General features: G+C 38.8%; 1 protein-coding gene across 5 annotated transcripts in view; it reads left to right on the top strand.

The window, feature by feature from the left end:
- The window catches only part of NARS2 (asparaginyl-tRNA synthetase 2, mitochondrial), a 193195-nt gene that overhangs the window by 163255 nt on the left and 7732 nt on the right, over window positions 1-22208 (top strand). For 4 of the 5 annotated variants that reach the window (XM_049889693.1, XM_049889692.1, XM_049889691.1 and 1 more), the window contains 2 exons: window positions 11336-11433; window positions 18209-18235. In XM_049889693.1, coding sequence (XP_049745650.1) covers window positions 11336-11433; window positions 18209-18235 — 125 coding nt within the window. Of the gene's footprint in view, window positions 1-11335; window positions 11434-18208; window positions 18236-18624; window positions 22202-22208 lie in introns of those variants that run through there. The other variant, XM_049889690.1, reaches the window with a different exon arrangement.

A 22208-nucleotide genomic window follows, 5' to 3' on the forward strand; every position in this document is an offset into this window, starting at 1 on the left:
ACATAAACCAGAGACTACGTCAGCCTGAGACCAGAAGAACTAGGTAGTGCCTGGCTACAACCGATGACTCCCCTGACAGGGAATACAACAGAGAACCCCTGAGGGTGCAGGAGAGCAGTGGGATGCAGACCTCAAATTCTTGTAAGAAGACCAGACTTAATGGTCTGACTGAGACTAGAAGGACCCTGGAGGTCATGGTCCCCAGGCCTTCTGTTAGCTCAAGACAGGAACCATTCCCAAAGCCGACTCTTCAGACAGGAATTGGACTTGACTATGGGATCGAAGGAAACTCTGGTGGTGTAGTGGTTAAGTGCGATGGCTGCTAACCAAAGAGTCAGCAGTTCGAATCCACCAGGCGCTCCATGGAAGCTCTATGGGGCAGTTCTACTCCGTCCTATAGGGTCGCTATGAGTCGGAATCGACTTGACGGCACTGGGTTTTTTTGTTGTTGTTGTTGTTATGGGATAGAAAATGATACTGGTGAAGAGTGAGCTTCTCGGATCAAGTAGACACGTGAGACTATATGGGCAACTCCTGTCTGGAGGGGAGATGAGAGGGCAGAGTCGGGCAGAAACTGGCCAAATGGACATGAAAATAGAGTGTAGGGAAGGAGCGTGCTGTCTCATTAGAGGGAAAGCAACTAAGAATATATAGCAAGGTGTATATAAATTTTTGTATGAGAGACTGACTTGATTTGTAAACTTTCACTTAAAGCACAGTAAAAAATTAAAAAAAAAAAAGCCTATGATTGCAGTTGTTGGGGAGGATATAGGAAATGGAACTCTCATACACTGCTGGTGGGATTGTGAATTGATAAAATTACTTTAGAAACTGATAAGCAGTGTCTACTAAAGGTATTAGACACTTTTTCTGTGGCCCAGCAATTTTTCTCCAAGCTGAATTTATACATATGTGCACCAAAAGACATGTACAAAATTAGACATAGCAACACATATGTAATAGCCCAAAATTGGAGAAAAAAAAATCAAACATCCAATAGTAGAATAAATAACTAAATTGTGGCATATTCATATAACGGGATACTGTACGCATGAGGTCACCATGAGTTGGAATCAACTGAAGGGCAACTAACAATAACATATCACAATGAGAATAAACTATTGCTATATGTATCCTCTTACTGAATCTCACAAATGTGTTGAATGAAATAAGTCAAACATACAAAAAAAAACTATGATACTATTTATAGAAAGTTCAAAAACAGACAGAACTATCCTATGGTGATACAGGTCAAGAAAGAGGTTTGGTGATAATAACAGGGGGAGGCTATGAGGAGGACTTTTTGGGTGTGGCTGTAGTTCCATTTCTTGGCCTGGGTGGTGATTCGTGGGTGTGTTCACTTCATGAATATAGAACTATACAGTTATTGGTGTATTTTTTGTATATATGTTATACTTCAATAAAAGTTTACTGTAGAAGGGGATCTTATCCTTGTATACATCACATTTTTTCTGGTGATCAGATGAACTAATGTTTATGAAATTGCTCTGAAAATTAAAACACTGTAAGTATTAGGGAAAGAGAATAGGGAGTTATTGGGAGATAAAGATAGGCAGCAAGACGGAAACGAATTATGGCAAGCTTAGAACGCTACAGGTAGCTTGGCCTTGATCCAGTAAGTAGTAGCAATGCGTTCATTTTTTTTTTTTTTAAGATGATGACAAGATTAAAAAAAAGATTAACCTGACAAGTGGCATGCAGGGATAGATTGGGGAAGGAGGGAATTAGAACAAGCAGGCTAGGACTCTTACATATAATCTGGAAATGGGGAGATGAGATCTTCGACTAAGAAAATAGAATGATAAAACTGAGAAATATTCCCAAAGAATAATTAGGGGTCTGTGTATAAACTGGATAGAGAAGATAAGGAAGACATAGGAGTCCAAGATGATTCCCAGATGCCAAACTAATTATAAGAAGAGTAGTGCTGTTCATAGAAATGTTTTTTTCTCTCAAGCCAAGGTACTCATATGTGAACCTTTGCATAGCCCCCAACTGATGTTTTGTTCTGGCTCACTCGGAGTTTTGAGCTCCCTGGGGAAGAAAGCAAGCCTTGGGGGCACAGTGGTGGAAAGCTACAGCTACTAACCAAAAGGTCCATACTTCAGATCCACTCGCTGCTCCTTAGAAACCTTATGGGGCAGTTCTGCTCTGTCCTATAGGGTCCCTATGAGTCAGAATCAACTCACACAACACTAATGAAGTCAGAAATGTAGCACATCTCTTTTGGCCCTGAGGGGAAAGGGAACATATGCTTGGGTAGGGTAAGGATTCCATTCCTTTGAAGCCATGAAAATCTTTTCAAAAGGTAAAACTTTTTCCTTTTTCAGGCAGTAAAAGTAGTAAAACCAGATTGTCAGCCCAAGTCCATCTTCAGCCATTGCTACATGGCAGCCAGCCCATCCGGGTCTTCTCGCTGTCACTTCTGGAAGGCTCTGTTTCCCTGCTGTGCCTTAGTTGTTTTCAGGGGTAAAATACTATCTGTATCAGCAGTTAGAGAGAAAGCTCAAAGAACCTGAAACCACAAACATGTTTCCTATGGTTTGTGGAACATTCTTTTTCTTTTAGCAACAGCGTATAATACTGCTCGGTTGTTGGTAGCAGCCTGTGAGAAAGTGAATAAGGAGGCGTTCAATTTGTGTTTTTCATCAATATTTCAAAATACTGAAATAAGTAGAAAGAGAGGTAGCAGGGTAAGGGACATTAAACTTTTTTCCCTGTCTTTGAAGTTAGCATAGAAAAGGTTATGTATTTAAGGTCTTGTTCCTATGTAACCTATTTGTTTTTTTAATTCAAAGTTTCAGTTTTATTTTAAGCGCATTGATTGTAATCAAAGAGTAGGAGCCAGAAGGGAGTGTCATAAATAGAGACAAGGGTTTGTTCAGCTTGAATACCAACACAAACTATTTCTAGACAGCATGACACTGCAGCTGTGTGACTTTAGCAGATTTCATACACAGAGGAGGAAGATGTGCCAGGAAGCTTTCTGGGTCTACAAGATGTGCCGAAAGTGGAGTAGATTTTGTTTATAAAGATAGGGAAGTTAGCGAAGAGTGTGGCAAAATTCTTTTTAGCCTTCATTGTTGTCTGTGTAAGAGAGTGAAAAAACAGCCGGACTAAAGTCTTTTTACCTCAAGTCGCCCAAAGATACATAGAAATACAATAGAGATTTTTAGTAACAAAAGTGATCAAGTTTGGTTAGCTTTGCATTAAGAGGACATTTCACTATGCATCAGGTGAATTCCCTAATAATAGACATACCGCTAGTTTCTGTTCACTATCTAGATCATTACTCCCAGTAACCACCAGCCTACAGATATGCTGTTTATACATCCCTTTTTCTTTGAACCCTGTCTTTTTCCGTGAAGTACAGACTATTGTCCATTCAGAAGGACTTTTAAAATTTCAAGTTCATGGGTGATTTTTTACAGTGATTTAATGAAGTTCCAAGAAAAAGACTAATATTTTAAGAACGTTGAATAACTTTGGGGTTCCTGTATTGTTACCTGTCATCTGTGTTGCTCGAAAAGAATTATAGATAAAAATTATAAGCAGGAGTAAATAAGTATGCATTGGGTCATCGCATTAAAAGATATGGAGATTTCTTTTTCCTAAAGGGGAATTCAAAAGCTTGCAGCTTCATCCCCCAGGAGCAAAGATCATAGGCTCCGACTGGCTTAAGACATGCCCTAAAGAGTCCAGCTGTTTGAAGAACCTGGCATGCAAGAGTTGAGAGAGCAGAAAATGAGTGATAACAGTAGCCCAGTTTTAGGTTACCTTTGCACGTGGCTTTCTGACTCTCCAAGCACACTGGAATTGGCCAGAAGGGCCATTAGTGATCGATCAATATCTGTATTTTTGATAGTTACAGTGGTTTGCATGATTATTCATGGTACTTTATCTGCATTTTTCTGGTGGCTCTTAATACTTTCTATCATGCTATATGGTTATTTATGAAGTCTACTCTACTACTATACAGTATTTATCCATGAACTTCCCCACTTTCCCTAATTAGGATTAATCCCTCCTGCCTGCTCTACTCTTGAAGCCAGGTGCACTTCCCAGAAACCATGCCTGACCCATAAAGACAAATTATAATCACCAGCTACTATTCTAGGCAACTTGCTTCTTTCCAGCCTGTTTGCATTAAAACCACCCCACCAGTCATTTGGCAAACACACAACTCAACCAAGTTTTTCTCATTACTTCTCCAAGGGAAGAAGTTAATGTGATTTCCTTCACGTTTTATAAATTTGTACATACTTCTCTTTTGACACTTGTGTCATGGTTTGCATTGTATCTGTATGTGCCCTTTATCTTCACTACAGCCTGACAGACAGGCAGTTTCTATAGTAACTAGCCTCAGTAGTTACCAAGGGGGAGACACAAGGTAGAAGAATCCAACCTGAAATCCCAACCCTAACAGCAACAACAAAAAAAAACCAAACCCGTTGCCGACGAATAGATTCCGACTCATAGCGACCCTGTAAGTCTAAAAGGTGTGAAAATCGAGGAGACTGTCCTGGTTATCTTTAGGGAGTACAGTATTTTTTATATCATGCCAGAAGAAAATGCAGCTCTGGTATACTAAATGTAAGCGTCTTTATCGTTGGGAAATACTTTGCTATATTATGATATATTTGCAAGGATCCCTGGTGGTGCAGTGGTTAATTGCTCGGCTGCTAACCAAAAGGTCAGCAGTTCAAACTCACCAGCTGCTCCGTGGGAGAAAGATGTGGCAGTCTGCTTCTGTAAAGATCACAGCCTTGGAAACCCTTAGGGACTGTTATACTCTGTTCTGTAGAGTCTCTATGAGTTGGACTCGCCTCAGCGGCAACTGGTACGAGTATAGTATATTTGCAGAATTTGTAGGTAGATTGCAGGGTATAATTAGAAAAGAAAAGCAGGAAGTATGAGAATCTGATGTGGTTGAAGGAAATCTAAACCTAAAGTAAAGGAGGAGAAGAGAAGAATGTTATATGGAGGAAGAGAATCAAGCGAAGCCTTTGTGTCATTTCTTCACAGAGAAGGCAGATCTGTCCTTGCTGAAAAAGAAATAGTATCCTTTGGTCATGGAACATTGATGAGGTATTGTAAAGAAACACCTTAATCAAAAGGTACAGATCTGTTAAGAGGGGAAGCAACTTTACTATCTATGCCAAGAAAACATACAGGAAATTCAGCTACCTGAGAATGTGAATTTTCAGACCATCTAGACCAAGAGAGGACATAGATGATGTTTATCTTCCTTCTCAATATCACAAAATTAGTACAAAGTAAAGATAGTGATGTGGGACTTTATCCAGGTATCTTGTAAAAATTTTAATTCAAATAAAATAGACTGTTTTGATCAGTTCTTTCCTAATAAGTTCCTCTCTCAGAGTATAGAGGAAGAAAATAGGAAGCTGCTATCTCTATGGGGCAGTTCTCTGTATAGGGTCACTGTAAGTTGGAATCAACTTGAGGGCAGTGGGTTTGATTTTTTGTTTTTTATGCTGTGCTTAATTCAAATTAACAGTGAGTAATTGGTTGGGAGAGTGTAAGATTCCAAGTAGATGGGTAAAAAGCACCTTAGTAAAGTATTGTACACAAATAGTTGTTGTTCCTCCCTAGTGAAGTATTATACTTCTTTACCCCGTTGACATGTGCTTAGTCATGTGACTTGTATTGGCCAATGAATTGTGAGCAGAAGTGACATATGTATATACATTACTTCTGGACAAATGCTTCTAGCACATAGGTTTCTGTGCTGTTTTTTTTTTTCACCTGCTGCGGGACCAACAAAGAGGAAGAGGCTGTTCAACCAGCTTCAGGCCACAATGGACATGTACCATAAGTGGAAAAAAAAAAAAAAGAGCAAATTCATTGTTGTAAAGGAGTGGTTCTTAACCAGGGGTGGTCCTCCCCTCCACCTCTCAGGGACATATAGCAGTGTCAGGAAGCATTTTTGGTTGTCAAAGCTGGTGGAGTACAACTGGTATCTAGTGGGTGGAGGCCAGTATCTGGAGCTGTTTGTAACTACAGCATGACATAGCCTATTCTGACTAAGCTGTCACCTTAATTTTATAATGGCCAATGCAAAATAGGTGGGTATAACCAGTTAGGTACTCTAGTCATTGGGAGGGCAGCTTTGGAAAATCCAGAGGACAAGCAGTGGGTTTTGTTTGTTTGTTTGTTTTTTTATTGTACCATGACATGAGATTTTGCAAGAGAAGGTGGCTCAAAAGGTTCAGAAGCTTCCAATTCCACAACTGTTACTGTGCAGTTGCAGATAATCAAGTTGAACAAAAACCAGACAGAAGAGTCTGAATTCTCCAGTGAGCTCAAATATTTTTTTTTAACATGGCAGATGTGTAATCAAAGATAAGTATGAGCATTTTATATTCTTCTAAAAATAGCAATGGAAAAACTCAGGCCCAAAATTAATATAATTTAGACCTACAAAAAGTGCTAAAATCCAAAAGGGCTTTTTGTTTGTTTGTTTTAGTTGTACTAGGAACAAGACCAAGCAAGAAAGAAATCTGTTATTTGATGCTTATGAACAACACAGAGAAAGCAGAACAACTCACCGAAAGGCTGCCTCATTCCCTCATCACTGGCCACCAGTGTGATCTGGACCACCTAATTCCTATTTTTCCATGAGAGCTGATTCTCCGCCATCTTTTTGAGCAATGGTCATTTTTAGCCTTGGCTTGTAAGCTTTGCATGGACAGTCATGTGAGCATGTCTGTTCAGGCACTCTGACACATATATGTCCACGTTCCCATAGGTTTAAATTTTTTTTTCCCCAAAGGGGATCAGCTGTCCTTTTGTTTACTGTTTACCCCCAATGGTTTTAAAGACCCCAAACCCCCAGAGTGAAGGAGCAGCGGGGCTCCAGGGCATATCCCGGTCCCTCCAGTGCCGCCTCCTCCTGGCTTCATTTATCAGCCCAACAGCCCTGCAGCAGGTCTCTCCTGGCATGCAGGGCGCTGTCACGGCTCTTCCACTCCTGTTTAGAGCATGGGTAGAAGTGGCTGGGTTGCAGCAGCCAGGACCGCCACCACCAGCTGTGTTCTTAGTATGTGCACACTGCACCTCTCCTGGTCCCCATGGCTACCTCTCCATGCCACCTATGCCTGGACATGTGCAAAGTCCCGATCCCACTTCCGTGCAGACTGCCAGCCCCCAGGCTGCTTCTGCTTCTCAGACTGAAGGAACAGTAGGCGGTGCTGGGCGAGTAACCGGGGATTCCCTGTTTATACTATAATATGGTGTTAGCAGAACTCCAAATCCCATAAAGCCCTATTTCACGGACGTTAAGCAATGGATGACTGTACTTGCAGTATCAGAAGCAGTTACTGCCCAGCATTGGTACATGGAATGGCCCCTGCGTCAAAATCCTATAAATGACAGGTTTTGGATATATCTATCCCTTCCTAATAGGAGACCCTAGTGACGTAGTGGTTAGGTGCTACAGCTGCTAACCCAAGGGTCAGCAGTTCAAATCCGCCAGGCGCTCCTTGGAAACTCTACGGGGCAGTTCTACTCTGTCCTATAGGGTCACTGTGAGTCGGAATCGACTCAACGGCACTAGGTTTGGTTTTGGTTTTTTTCATCCCTTCCTAATAGAGCTGAACAAGGATGGGGTAGTAGTTGCCTGTCATTAAATATTTTCAAGCAAGGACCAGTGAGCCACTTGGTTGACTAGTCTGTTCCAACCCTGACTGCATATAAAAAAAAAAAATTTTTTTTTTAATAATTCTTTTAAATTAAAAACTCTAGATTGAAGGCAAGGAAAAGTTTTTCTACTGTGTGTCTCTTAATTCCTGGCATATTTTAGCCATGTCTAAAAGCAAGATACTGGAAAATGAAGATGCCAATCCTTCTGTGACCATAAAAACTACCTTTGAACCTTCTCCTTTCTTTGAGAATAGAAGTGGTAACCACAGGGTCCTGGTAGAGTCCAACTCTATTAATTGTAAATAGTTCACGAGAATTTCATCATCACATTAGTAAGGCTTTCTTGCCTACCTGTCCAAAGTGATTGGTTTCGTTTTCATTACCTACTATCGTCTGAGTCACCAAATCTACATTCTAAAATACCTGTTTGTTCATTGTAGGCCCCTCAAGTTCATAGAAGAATTACTGCCTAAGATGTGGTCATCAAGCAGTGTTAGCATGACAAACACCTGTCTGTATACTTTCTCCTTACCAGCTTTTTGAGTGGCACGAGATTTAGTAAAAGTACAAACCATTAGTGAATTTCTGTTCTCCCGTGCTGTAATTCAGCCTAGCGATAAGAATTTTGGAAACCGGTGGCGTAGTGGTTAAGAGCTATGGTTGCTAACCAAAAGGTTGGCAGTAAGAATCTACCAGGTGCTCCTTGGAAACCCTGTGGGGCAGTTCTACTCTGTCCTATAGGGTTGCTATAAGTCGGAATTGACTCCAAGGCAACGAGTTTAGTTTTTTGCTTTTTGTTTGTTTGGTTTTGGTGGCACGGTGGTTAAGAAGTTAGGCTGCTAACCAGAAGGTCGGCAGTTCAAATCTACCAGCCACTCATTGGAAACCCTATGGGGGCAGTTCTACCCTATCCTATAGGGTCTCTATGAGTCAGAATCAACTTGACAGCAACAGATGTTGGTTTGGTAAGAATTTTACCTAATGTTAACTCTTTAATTACAGTATACAACATTTGGAGCACATTCTCTCATTATTATATGTTCTATTAATCACAATTATTTGTAAACCATATTGCAGTCAAAAGTCATGAAATCAAAACTAGGAAGAAAGGCTTAGTAGTAAAGTGAGATAAAGTTTAAGATAAGAGTTGATAATATAATATGACCTATTTAAAGATTAAAATGCATTTTGTGCATTCTTCGTTTTACATTTGTTGCATTAAATCTGTCTTTGGTTTTACACCTTCAAATTTGGGCTTAAAAAAATCCACCTGCCCCCAAAAAGGAACTACTAAGTCAGAAAGTAATACGGATAGCAAATAAACATTTTTTTTTTAATTTTTATTGAGCTTCAAGTGAATGTTTACAAATCAAGTCAGTCTGTCACATATAAGTTTATATACACCTTACTCCATACTCCCACTTGCTCTCCCCCTAATGAGTCAGCCCTTCCAGTCTCTCCTTTCGTGACAATTTTGCCAGCTTCCAACCCTCTCTACCCTCCCGTCCCCCCTCCAGACAGGAGATGCCAACACAGTCTCAAGTGTCCACCTGATACAAATAGCTCACTCTTCATCAGCATCTCTCTCCTACCCACTGTCCAGTCCCTTCCATGTCTGATGAGTTGTCTTTGGGAGTGGTTCCTATCCTGGGCCAACAGAAGGTTTGGGGACCATGACCACCGGGATTCTTCTAGTCTCAGTGAGACCATAAAATCTGGTCTTTTTATGAGAATTTGGGGTCTGCATCCCCCTGTTCTCCTGCTCCCTCAGGGGTTCTCTGTTGTGCTCCCTATCAGGGCAGTCATCGGTTGTGGCCGGGCACCATCTAGTTCTTCTGGTCTCAGGATGATGTAAGTCTCTGGTTCATGTGGCCCTTTCTGTCTCCTGGGCTTGTAGTTATCGTGTGACCTTGGTGTTCTTCATTCTCCTTTGATCCAGGTGGGTTGAGACCAATTGATGCATCTTAGATGGCCGCTTGTTAGCATTTAAGACCCCAGACGCCACATTTCAAAGTGGGATGCAGAATGTTTTCATAATAGAATTATTTTGCCAATTGACTTAGAAGTCCCCTGAAACCATGTTCCCCAAACCCCCGCCCTTGCTCCGCTGACCTTTGAAGCATTCAAAAATAAACATTTTTTAAAAATTAAGTATTAACAGTAGTTGAAGAAGCAGCGCTGGTGGCACAAGGGTTAAACACTCAGCTGCTAGCTGAAAGGCTGGCAGTTTGAACCCACCAGCTGCTCTGTGAGAGAAAGATGTGGCAGTCTGCTTCCGTGAAGATTACAGCCTTGGAATCGCTGTGAGGCAGTTCTGCTCTGTCCTATAGGGTCACTATGGGTTAGAATCAACTCAACAGCAGTGGACTTGGTTTTGGTTAGTAATTGAAGAAATTCGAATTAAAATATCAAGCTAGTGTTTTCCCCTATTGAAGGTTTTTTGTTTTCCTGTGACAAAAGTATAATACATCTTTTTTGTAGAAAATAAGAAAATACAAGTAAGAGGAAGAAAGCAATTTTTTTTAATTTAGTTTGTTGTTTTTGAGAATATACACAGCAAAACGTACACCAATTCATAGTGGCAACACAGTTAACATTTCATTATGTATATGTCAGTCTTTTTTCTATCCGTGTCTAAAATTAGTCTCCTATTGGGGTACTCTTAATTTATTTATTATAAATTATGCTGTAATAAGGATCCTGTGTGTTAATCTTTTTTTGCATCTATGATTATTTTGTTAGGACTAGTTCCTAGAATTGGTATTGCTGAGTAAAAGCATATTGCGTTTGTAAGGCTTTTGATTATCTCTTACAAAGTTGTTGACCAGAAGGTTGTATCAGGTGTATGAGAGTATTGGTTTTTCCATTCTCTTATCTGTATTGTTTATGTTGTCTTCTTATCTTTGCAGTCTTGATAACTCCAAGATGATATCTTGTTTTAATTTCTACTTTTTTGATTAATAATCAGAGCATATTTTACATGTCCTAACAAAATACTGCAAATTAAAGAAAAACCTGTATTCCAACATCGTCGTTACCACATTGTTTGTAAGAGCTAAAACAGAAATGCACATACACCTAAATGTTCAACAAAAAGAGAGCAACAAAATAAACTATGATACTTCTCAACAATTAACTGTGCAACCATTAAAACATTTAAGGGTGTGAAGTGATATTACTGACAGAGGAAAAGTATTTATTGGATAAGACTAGGTAGGACAATTAGAATGGTAAATTTTATATGTTACTTCATGTCTACCATATAAAAAAGGAAGTATGCCAGAATGTAATTGCTTTTGCGTGGTGATGGGTGATTTTTTTAAATTTCGCAATGTTTAGTACTTCGTGTATTTTTATAATTAGTATTTATATCAGTTTTTTGAAGAGGACACATTTTTGTTATGTAGACCATAGAAATGGTACAAGAGGGGAGAGGAAATTGTCCACCTTTAATTAAAAAAACAAAAAAAAATTTATGCTGAAGATAATGTTAAACATTTGGTATTGAACAGCAAGAACACATTAAGTAAACAAGATTCTGGTAACCAGTTAAATATTTGTCAAAATGTTAAAAGTTCCACTTGCTCGAGAAGCTATTGTTAGAATCACACTGAAAATGTAACATTGTTTGTGGCTTTCTTTTCCTTTTTAGGTTGCTGCTGTTGATCTCCTGGTCCCAGGAGTTGGGGAGCTCTTTGGAGGAAGCCTCAGAGAGGAACGGTACCATTTCTTAGAGCAGCAACTGGCTAGGTATTGGTCAGACCTAAAAAAAAAAAAAAAAAAATACTATTTAGAAATTAGGGATGACACACTCAACGGTAGTCATGGCAAAGCAACAGAGAAAAAAAGCTCATGGGCTTTGGAACCTGACAGACTTGAAGCTCAGATTCTTTGTGACCCTGAGCAAGTTATTACTTAACTTCTCTAAGTTTCCCTTCTCAAAGACTGGAACTGTTAAAGGAAACAAGGCTACAAAAATATTTGCTCAAGAAAATTTGCACATATTTCTCCCTATGGACAGTTGCTTTCTAAAAAAAAAAATTAATAATAGAAGGAGAAAGGGGATTTCCCTTTATACCTAGTCCCTTATTTTTGTCTTCTCTGTGCTCTTTTTTAATTTACTCTCAAATTATGATTGGCAGTCTTCTACAGGGACAAAAAGAAAGACAGACTCTGAACCAGGGAGAGGGTAAAGATGGGAAAGAAAGCTAGTAAAAAAAAATCTCAGTTAACATTTAGAATAAACAGGTTTCCTTTCTTCAAGTTCTCTACTACCTAAGGGTCTTGATATAGCTATTTGAGTAACTTTATTTCAACTCACTGTTCGTGACCTGGGAAATAAATCCATAAACACATAGAAAATGTTTTGGAGATGGGATGTAGGGAATCATGTTTCTAATTGAACTACCACTCCTGTATCTGCACAGTCGGCCAACAAACCACAATGACTTCCTAAACTAACCAAGCTTGTAAACCTCTGTTTTCCATGATATTCACTTGTGCTGTGCCAGACTTCAAAAAAAAAAAAAAAAAAAGACTTTCTCATGTCTGTAGGCTTAATACTTCTCTCCAGATAATACTGGGTTTCATAGAAACCTGGAAAAGCTATGATAGTTTGAACATATCCTGTTAAGTTAGCCATGTGTATGGCCTCCTTTTCCTAGTGGAGAAGTACTTAAATAGTTGATGCTTTTCCAAGATCCCAACCTACAAATTGGGTAACTTGATTTTGTAATCTCAATCATTTAAATTGCTCTACTGGTTAGGATCCAGTTACACTACTCACTCCTTATTCCTACCATAGTGTTAAAAAAAAACAAGCCAAACCAAACTCATTGCCATCAAGTCGATTCTGACTCATAGTGGCCCTATGGGACAGAGTAGGACCACCCCATACAGTTTCCAAGGAGCACCTGGTGGATTTGAACTGCTGAACTTTTGGTTAGCAGCCGTAGCTCTTAACCACTACGCCACCAGGGTTTCCATAGTGTTAAAAAATCCTCGGAAAATTGTGGAATTGAAGCGAAGGTCAGACTCTTTAGGTAGAAAGAATCTGAGAATTCTCTGAGTGTTTTAAAAAGGACACGTGGCACAGTACCTCATCTGTTGAAAGATTAATTGATTTGTTTTCTTTGCTTGCTTCCTTCCTTCCTTCAGGAAACCTTTCCTCATCACATATTAAATGTTTACCTAGTATCTGATACTAGCCAAATTTATCTCTCCTAATAAATGGATACATATGTTTCTGTGTTTGAGGAATCTGTGTTTGACCTCTGTTACTTTTGTCTGTATTTTTGTATATTTGAATTTTTCCGAGTTCTGATCACTTCATATATACAGTGATCCCAAATTCTTTTATAATAAAATGGCTGAAATTAGTTTTAATTAATAGCAAGAGCTTAAAACTTTATTACGGTTTCTGAAATTAGACAAGAACCAATTTGCAATCATATTGTGAAGGCAGCCGCAGAATCTGTATTATTATTTTAATGTTGTGAAGTGAAAGTTGTATTCTTGTTCTCTTATCTCCCAACAACCTTAAATAGTAATAATAGCACATTTGTTATTATTAATAATAGTCACAGAGCACTAAGCTCATCTCAGATGAACTCTTTCCTTTGGTCTCTGGCCCATATTTTCTCTCTATAGCATATATTGTCTATATCACTTATTTGATAATACCTTGGATTATTGACTGATTTACCATATAATAAAGTTTCAGCTCATCAACTATATTGCCTGTTACTTGAGGGCACAGGTTATGTTGTATACTTCTTTATAAAGAGCTCTTCGCACGCAACCCAGAATAAATGTTTGATAGTATATTTATCTTGAAGGAGCCCAGGTGGCACAGTGGTTAAGTGCTCAGCTGCTAACTGAAAGGTCAATGGTTCAAATGCATCAGCTGTTCCACAGGGGAAAGATGTGACAGTCTGCTTCTGTAAAGATTTACAGCCTTGGATCAACCAACTTGACCTCGTAGACATATACAGAACACGCTACCCAACAGCAACCAAGTATACTTTATTCTTTTCTACTGGTCATGGAACATTCTCTAGAATAGACCACGTATTAGCTCATAAACCAAGCCTTAGCAGAATCCAAAACATTGAAATACTACAAAACATCTTCTCTGTCCATAAGGCCATAAAAGTGGAAATCAATAACAGGAAAAGCAGGGAAGAGAAATAAAACACTTGGAAACTGAACCATACCCTGCTCAAAAAAGACTGGATTATAGAAGACATTAAGGATGGAATAAAGAAATTCAGAGAATCCAATGAGAATGAAAACACTACCTATCAGAACCTTTGGGACACAGCAAAAGCAGTGCTTAGAGGCCAATTTATATCAATAAATGCACACATCCAAAAAGAAGAAAGGGCCAAAATCAAAGAATTATCCCTACAACTTGAACAAATAGAGCAACAAAAGAAACCCACAGGCTCCAGAAGAAAACAAATAATAAAAATTAGAGCTGAACTAAATGAAATAGAAAACAGAAAAACAATTGAAAGAATTAACAAGACCAAAAGCTGGTTTTTTAAAAAAATCAACAAGATTGATAAACCACTGGCCAAACTGACAAAAGAAAAACAGGAGAAGAAGCAAATAACCCAAATAAGAAATGAGATGGGCAATACTACAACAGACCCAACTGAAATTAAAAGAATCGTATCAGAGTACTATGAAAAACTATACTCAAACAAATTTGAAAACCTGGAAGAAATGGATGAATTCCTAGAAACACACTACCTACCTAAACTAACACAAACGGAGGTAGAACAATTAAATAGACCCATAACAAGAGAAGAGATTGAAATGGTAATCAAAAAACTCCAGACAAAAAAAAGCCCTGGTCCAAACAGCTTCACTGCAGAGTTCTACCAAACTTTCAGAGAAGAGTTAACACCACTACTACTAAAGGTATTTCAGAGCATAGGAAAGGACGGAATACTACCAAACTCATTCTATGAAGCCACCATATCCCTGATACCAAAACCAGGTAAAGACACCACAAGAAAAGAAAATTATAGACTTATATATCCCTCGTGAACGTAGATCCAAAAATCCTCAACAAATTCTAGCCAATAGAATTCAACAATATATCAAAAAAATAATTCATCATGACCAAGTGGGATTCATACCAGGTATGCAGGGATGGTTCAACATTAGAAAAACAATTAATCCACCACATAAATAAAAGACAAGAATCACATGATTTTATCAATTGATGCAGAAAAGGCATTTGACAAAGTTCAATGCCCCTTCATGATAAAAACTCTCAGCAAAATAGGAATAGAAGGAAAATTTCTCACCATAATAAAGACCATTTATACAAAGTCAACAGCCAGCATCACCCTAAATGGAGAGAGCCTGAAAACATTCCCATTGAGATCAGGAACCAGACAAGGATGCCCTTTATCACTGCACTTATTCAACATTGTGCTGGAAGTCCTAGCCACAGCAGTTAGGCTAGATAAAGAAATAAAGGGCATCCAGATTGGCAAGGAAGAAGTAAAAATATCTCTATTTGCAGGTGACATGATCTTATACGCAGAAAACCCTAAGGAATCCTCAAGAAAACTACTGAAACTAATAGAAGAGTTCAGCAGAGTACTGGGATACAAGATAAACATACAAAAATCAGTTGGATTCCTCTACACCAACAAAGAGAACATCGAAGAGGAAATCACCAAATCAATGCCATTTACAGTAGCCCACAAGAAGATAAAATACTTGGGAATAAATCTTGCCAGAGATGTAAAAGACTTATACAAAGAAAACTACAGGACACTTCTACAAGAAACCAAAAGAGACTTACATAAGTGGAAGAACATACCGTGCTCGTGGATAGGAAGACTGAACATTATAAAAATGTCTATTCTACCAAAAGCGATTTGTACATTTAATGCAATTCTGATCCAAATCCCAAGAGCATTCTTTAATGAGATGGAGAAACAAATCACCAATTTCATATGGAAGGGAAAGAGGCCCCAGATAAGTAAGGCATTACTGAAAAAGAAGAACAAAGTGGGAGGCCTTACTTTACCTGATTTGAGAAGCTATTATACCGCCACGGTAGTTAAAACAGCCTGGTACTGGTACAACAGCAGATACATGGACCAATGGAACTGAATTGAGAATCCAGACATAAATCCATCCACATATGAGCAGTTGATATTTGACAAAGGCCCCAAAACAGTTAAATAGGGAAAAGACAGTCTTTTTAACAAATGGTGCTGGCATAACTGAATATCCATCTGCAAAAAAGTGAAACAAGACCCATACTTCATGCCATGCACAAAAACTAACTCAAAATGGATCAAAGACCTAAATATAAAATCTAAAATGAAAAAGATCATTCAAGAAAAAATAGGGACAACGTTGGGGCCCTAATACATGGCGTAAACACTATACAAAACATTATAAAGAATGCAGAAGAAAAACTAGATAACTGGGAGCTCCTAAAAATCAAACACCTATGCTCATCCAAAGACTTCACCAAAAGAGTAAAAAGACTGCCTATAGACTGGGAAAAAGTTTTTAGCTATGACGTTTCTGATCAGCACCTGATCTCTAAAATCTACATGATACTGCAAAAAGACAAATAACCCAATTAAAAAATGGACAAAAGATATGAATAGACACTTCACTAAAGAAGACATTCAGGTAGCTAACAGATAAATGAGGAAATGTTCACAATCATTAGCCATTAGAGAAATGCAGATCAAAACTACAATGAGATTTCATCTCACTCCAACAAGGTTGGCATTAATCCAAAAAAACACAAAATAATAAATGTTGGAGAGGCTGTGGAGAGATTGGAACACTTATACACTGCTGGTGGGAATGTAAAATGGTACAACCACTTTGGAATTCGATTTGGTGCTCCCTTAAAAAGCTACAAATAGAACTACCATACGATCCAGCAGTCCCACTCCTTGGAATATATCCTAGAGAAATAAGAGCCTTTACACGAACAGATCTATGCACACCCGTGTTTATGGCAGCACTGTTTACAATAGCAAAAAGATAGAAGCAACCAAGGGTGCCCATCAACGGATGAATGGATAAATAAATTATGGTATATTCACACAATGGAATTCTACGCATCGATAAAGAACAGTGAGGAGTCTGTGAAACATTTCATAATGTGGAGAAACCTGGAAGGCATTATGCTGAGTGAAATGAGTCAGTTGCAAAAGGGCAAATATTGTATAAGACCACTATTATAAGAACTTGAGAAATAGTTTAAACTGAGCAGAAAACATTCTTTTGTGGTTGTGAGCGGGGGAGGGAGGGAGGGCAGGAGGGGCACTCACTAATTAGATAGTAGATAAGAACTACTTTAGGTGAAGGGAAAGACAGCACACAATACAGGAGAGGTCAGCACAACTGGACTAAACCAAAAGCAAAGAAGTTTCCTGACTAAACTGAATGCTTCAAAGGCCAGCGTAGCAGGGCCAGGGGTCTGGAGACCATGGTTTCAGGGGACATCTAAGTCAATTGGCATAATAAAATCTATTAAGAAAACATTCTGCATCCCACTTTGGAGAGTGGCGTCTGGGGTCTTAAACGCTAGCACGCAGCCAGCTAAGATGCATCAATTAGTCTCAACCCACCTGAATCAAAGGAGAATGAAGAACACCAAGGACACAAGGCGATTACGAGCCCAAGAGACAGAAAGGGCCGCATGAACCAGAGACTACATCATCCTGAGACCAGAAGAACTAGATGGTGCATGGCTACAACCGATGACTGCCCTGACAGGGAACACAACAGAGAACTCCTGAGGGAGCAGGAGAGCATGCAGATCCCAGATTCTGATAATACCAGACTTAATTTTCCCAGACCTTCTGTTGGCCCAGGACAGGAACCATTCCCGAGGCCAACTCTTCAGGCATGGATTGGACTGGACAATGGGTTGGAGAGGGATGCTGGTGAGGACTGAGCTTCTTGGATCTGATGGATGCTTGAGACTGTGTTGGCATCTCCTGCCTGGAGGAGAAATGAGAGGGTGGAGGGGGTTAGAAGCTGGCGAAATAGACGCGAAAAGAGAGCGTGGAGAGAGAGCGCGGGCTGTCTCATTAGGGGGAGAGTAATTGGGAGTGCGTAGCAAGGTGTATATGGGTTTTTGTGTGAGAGACTGACTTGATTTGTAAACTTTCACTTAAAGCACAATAAAAATTATTTACAAAAAAAAAAAAGATTTACAGCCTTGGAAAACCCTAAGGGGCAGTTCTACTCTGTCCTTTTTAGTCACTATGAATCAGAGTCAATTCAAGGGCAGTAGGCCGTTTGAGTTACCTCCTTCAAGGAGCCCTGGTGGCACAATAGTTAAGAGCTCGGCTGCCAACCAAATAGTCAGCAGTTCGAATCCACCAGCCACTCTTTGGAAACCATATGGGGCAGTTCTCCTTTGACCTACAGGGTCAATGCGAGATGGAATCTACTGGATGGCAGTGGGTTTTTGTATTTATCTTATTGCCATTCCCTGATTTTTTTTATTTTCTGTTTGCAGATTAGGACTGACAGAAGCCTACCAATGGTAAGAATGTAGCCCCTAATGATTCTTTTTCTAGCTGCTGATCTGAGTGATAAATAGAATAGTTTTTTCTGTATTTAGATTTTAACCACTCCAATTAATGATTGCCATTTATTTACTACTTGTTATTAAAAAAAAGAAAAAAAAATTTTTTTCTATATGCCACATAACTATGTTTTATGTATCTCATGTAATCAATACAACACCCTGTGAGTTAGGTACTGATGTTATCCCTGTTTTATTTTCACTCTAGGCCTAAAGCCTAGAGATGTTACCTAACTTAAGCAAGATTGACAGTTAGTATGGAGGTTGTTCTTGATCCCAGGTCTGTCTGAATTGAAAATCTTTATTGTTAACCATTATGCTTCAATTTCTCTATGTGTGAAATCAAGGGCTAAGGCCAAGTGATCCCTAAGATCTTCATCAAGTATAGAAATCTGAGCTGCCTCATGGAAGATCACCCTTCTGCATTCATATGTTCACTTAACCAAAGTTGTTCTGCCTTTCTTCCTGCAGATTTCCTCAAGTATGTTTCAGTATATTCAAAGTATTTATTTATGTTTCTGTAATAGCACTCCTTCAGGATCTTAATGTAACAATATCAACAATATTGTTAGTTCTTTTTCTGTTTGCAGGAGGAGGAAGGAGCATTACATTCTTGCCTTTTGGTAATGAAAGAGCTAGATTTCACAGTTGCAAAAGAGTTAAAGTTGAGTTCAAGTAATGACCTTTGAATGCCAGTCTTTACCAGTAAAAACCTTGGGCAGGATAATCTCTTTGAGTCTTAGTTTTCTTGGCTATAAAATAGAATAATAATAGCTAATTCACAGGGCTGTTTTGAGGATGAAGGGAAATGATGTAGGTTAAATATCTACATGAAATAGAAACACAATAAATGGTAATTTCATTTTTTCTTTACTTACTTTGTTCTGAGTCTTGTTACTAGATAGATAAGCCTGATTGAGCTTATGTACTTCACCTCAGTTTTTGTCCATGAGATAATATTCACAATATGTAAAAACTAGCTAATAAAGAGCTAAATACAAATTTTAATTATTGGTTAAGCTTTTTTTTTTTTTTCCTAGCCTGTATTAAATCATTTCAAAAGTATTCTTTCGCCGACTAAAGTTTTGGAACTCTTCAGGTTTCCAAATATATTTATTTGGATTTGCTTTCTTTTATATGGTAATCATAGTATTTTAAAGATAGAAGGAACCTTAGAAAGCTTCAAGTCTGTGATCTTTGCTAGTGTTCCACTGTTCTGTGGGTAGCCATCCCAGGTGTCTAAGAATTTACTTCTGGTTTCTACATGCCACATGCAAATAAAGCCTGTATCTAGTTCCACAAATTTCATAGAATTTCTTCTATCATCTGGCCACCCTAGAGTCAATTTATTAAGAACCACACCAAATACATATTCATTAGAAAATGTTTTTCTTAAAAGTGGGTTTTTTCCATCTATTGAAGTAAAGGCAAGAAGAACTAGCTACAAGCTGAACCCCTCTGCTGAACTGAGTCTGTAGACATTGCTGACAATGCTTTTTAACAAAGATGTATGAGAAGTTTACAACCATATGAAGTTACTGCTGCAGAGTCAGCAGCCAGCTCAGGTCCTGCGGATGTTTGTGCCAGGTGGTTTGGTGTGTCCTTCGTCTCATTTTGTCACTACATCAAAATATACCCTGTCCCCATGCTTTCTAAATTTAAGGTTAATTCAACTACCAAACATTGCAGTTACTCAAGACTGTGTTCCTCCCATTATTCTTTACAGTTCTTACTAACTTGTGGTTTTATACTAGATATCCCTGTCATATTGATCTTTCACCTGCTTGCAACCCACGGGTTGCAATTCATTTTTTATTTTAGAAGGATAAGTACTTAATCTTAACTCCCTAAAATACCAATAAATATAACCGTTATTATTGCTAGCGGAGAAATAGGTGATAGGCACTTGTCTTGGTTATCTAGTGCTGCTATAACAGAAATACCGCAAGTGGATGGCTTTAACAAACAAGTTTATTCTCTCACAGTCAAGAGGCTAGAAGTCCAAATTAAGGGCACTAGCTCCAGAGGAAGGCTTTCTGTCTCTGTCAGGTCTGGAGGAAGGTCCTTGTCGTCAATTTTCCCCTAGGTCTAGGAGTTTCTCAGCACAGAAACCCTGAGTCCAAAGGACTCAGTCCATTTCTGGCTCTTCCTTGGTGGTAGGAGTTAAACCCTGATCTCTGCTCGCTTATTTAACCTCTTTTATATGTCAAAAGAGATTGACTCAAGGCACAGCCTAATCCTGTAGATTGTATCCTGCCCCATTAACATAACTACCTCTAATTCTGCCTTGTTAACATCTTAGAGGTTAGGATTTACAACGCGTAGGATAATTATATCAGATCACACAATGGAAGATAATTACATAATACTGAGAATCTTGGCCTAGCCAAGTTGACACATATTGGGGGATGAAATTCAATCCATAACAGTAGTCTTTATGCTTGAGGAGTCAAATGATTGCCAGCTTTGGCACTTAAGTCTCATTCTGGAGCTGGTTTTACAAATTCTTCAAGAATCCATAAGCTTATTTTAACCAATACTCTATAACTCAAGAATTCTCCCATAAATGACATAATAAAAATATTTATAGAGCCTTCTCCTGCTCTTCCCTTCCTAAAATAACTTTATCCCAGGCTGTTGCATTGGTGAGTTTGAATCATGCCTTTACCATTTTCTAATCATGCAATCTTAAGTTGAAAGTTACTTAACCTCTTTGAGACTGGTTTCATCATCTGTATAATGGGGGATAATGTGTTTCTCACCAGATGTCGGGGGACATCATATCCTCATTTCATCAGTTAATGCAAGTGAAGGAAACATATTCAAGAGTTAACGCAAATGGAAATCATCTAGCTCAGATGTGATAGAACAAGTAGTGCTCAGTACGAATCAGTGTTCCGCAGACCTGTAGATCAGCGGTGCAGGCTAGTGGTCAGGCCATCCACTTAGGTTTATACACACGTACTCAGTGGGCCCTATAGCCCACCTGGGAATATGAATGTGCATGGAAGGACGGTAGAGGCTTCTAACCTTCCAGAGAAAAGACCCTGAAGACCTTCCAGTAGGCCTGAAGCAGAGAACTGAAAGTTTCTCCTCACTGTAGCACTCAAGAGTTGTGTTTGTTTTGTTTTGTTTTTTTTCTCTGGACCTTCGAACAATAAGTCTTCACGTATTGAGCAACAGCTATATAGCAAGCTGGAGATACAAGATTGAGACACAGTACCTGCCCATAGTATAGCTGACACTCTCATCTAAAGGAATTTTTCCTTTTTTTTTTTTTTTTGGTAGTGTATCAGGCAAAACTCTTAATTCTGCTTTATGTGTTGAACAATGTAGTTTTGGGTTAAAAAAAAAAACTATCATTACCATACCAAGAAATGGAAAAGAAACACATTTGCAGGAAAACTATTAAAGGAATCTGTCACAGAGTTGGAAACCCTGGTGGCATAGTTGTTAAGTGCTACGGCTGCTAACCAAAGGGTCAGCAGTTCGAATCCGCCAGGCGCTCCTTGGAAACTCTATGGGGCAGTTCTACTCTGTCCTATAGGGTCGCTATGAGTCAGAATCAACTTGACGGCACTGGGTTTGGTTTTGGTTTATTGCGAAGTTTTCTGTAACCTTCCTGAGGCAGGTTTTCTGTACATAAATACATATACTTAAAAAGAAAAAGAAAAAAAAGAACCAAGTGATGGCAGCACACGACTGCATGGCAGGACCCGCAGCTGTTTGTCTGGGTAACGTTGGATAGATCACTTTAACTTCTCTGTTTTCTTGTTCTGTCTGTGGAGGGAAAAAACTGGTCTACCACAATGATGTGGACAATAACAAATGATTACTAAATATTTTTGAAACAAAGTTCTAATCATAACAAATGATCTCATACAGCATTTATAGGTGATGATTATCTGGTTTTTTTCCAAAAAAAAAAAAC

The sequence above is a fragment of the Elephas maximus genome, chromosome 7 (genome assembly GCF_024166365.1).
Source record: "Elephas maximus indicus isolate mEleMax1 chromosome 7, mEleMax1 primary haplotype, whole genome shotgun sequence".
NCBI lineage: Eukaryota > Metazoa > Chordata > Mammalia > Proboscidea > Elephantidae > Elephas > Elephas maximus.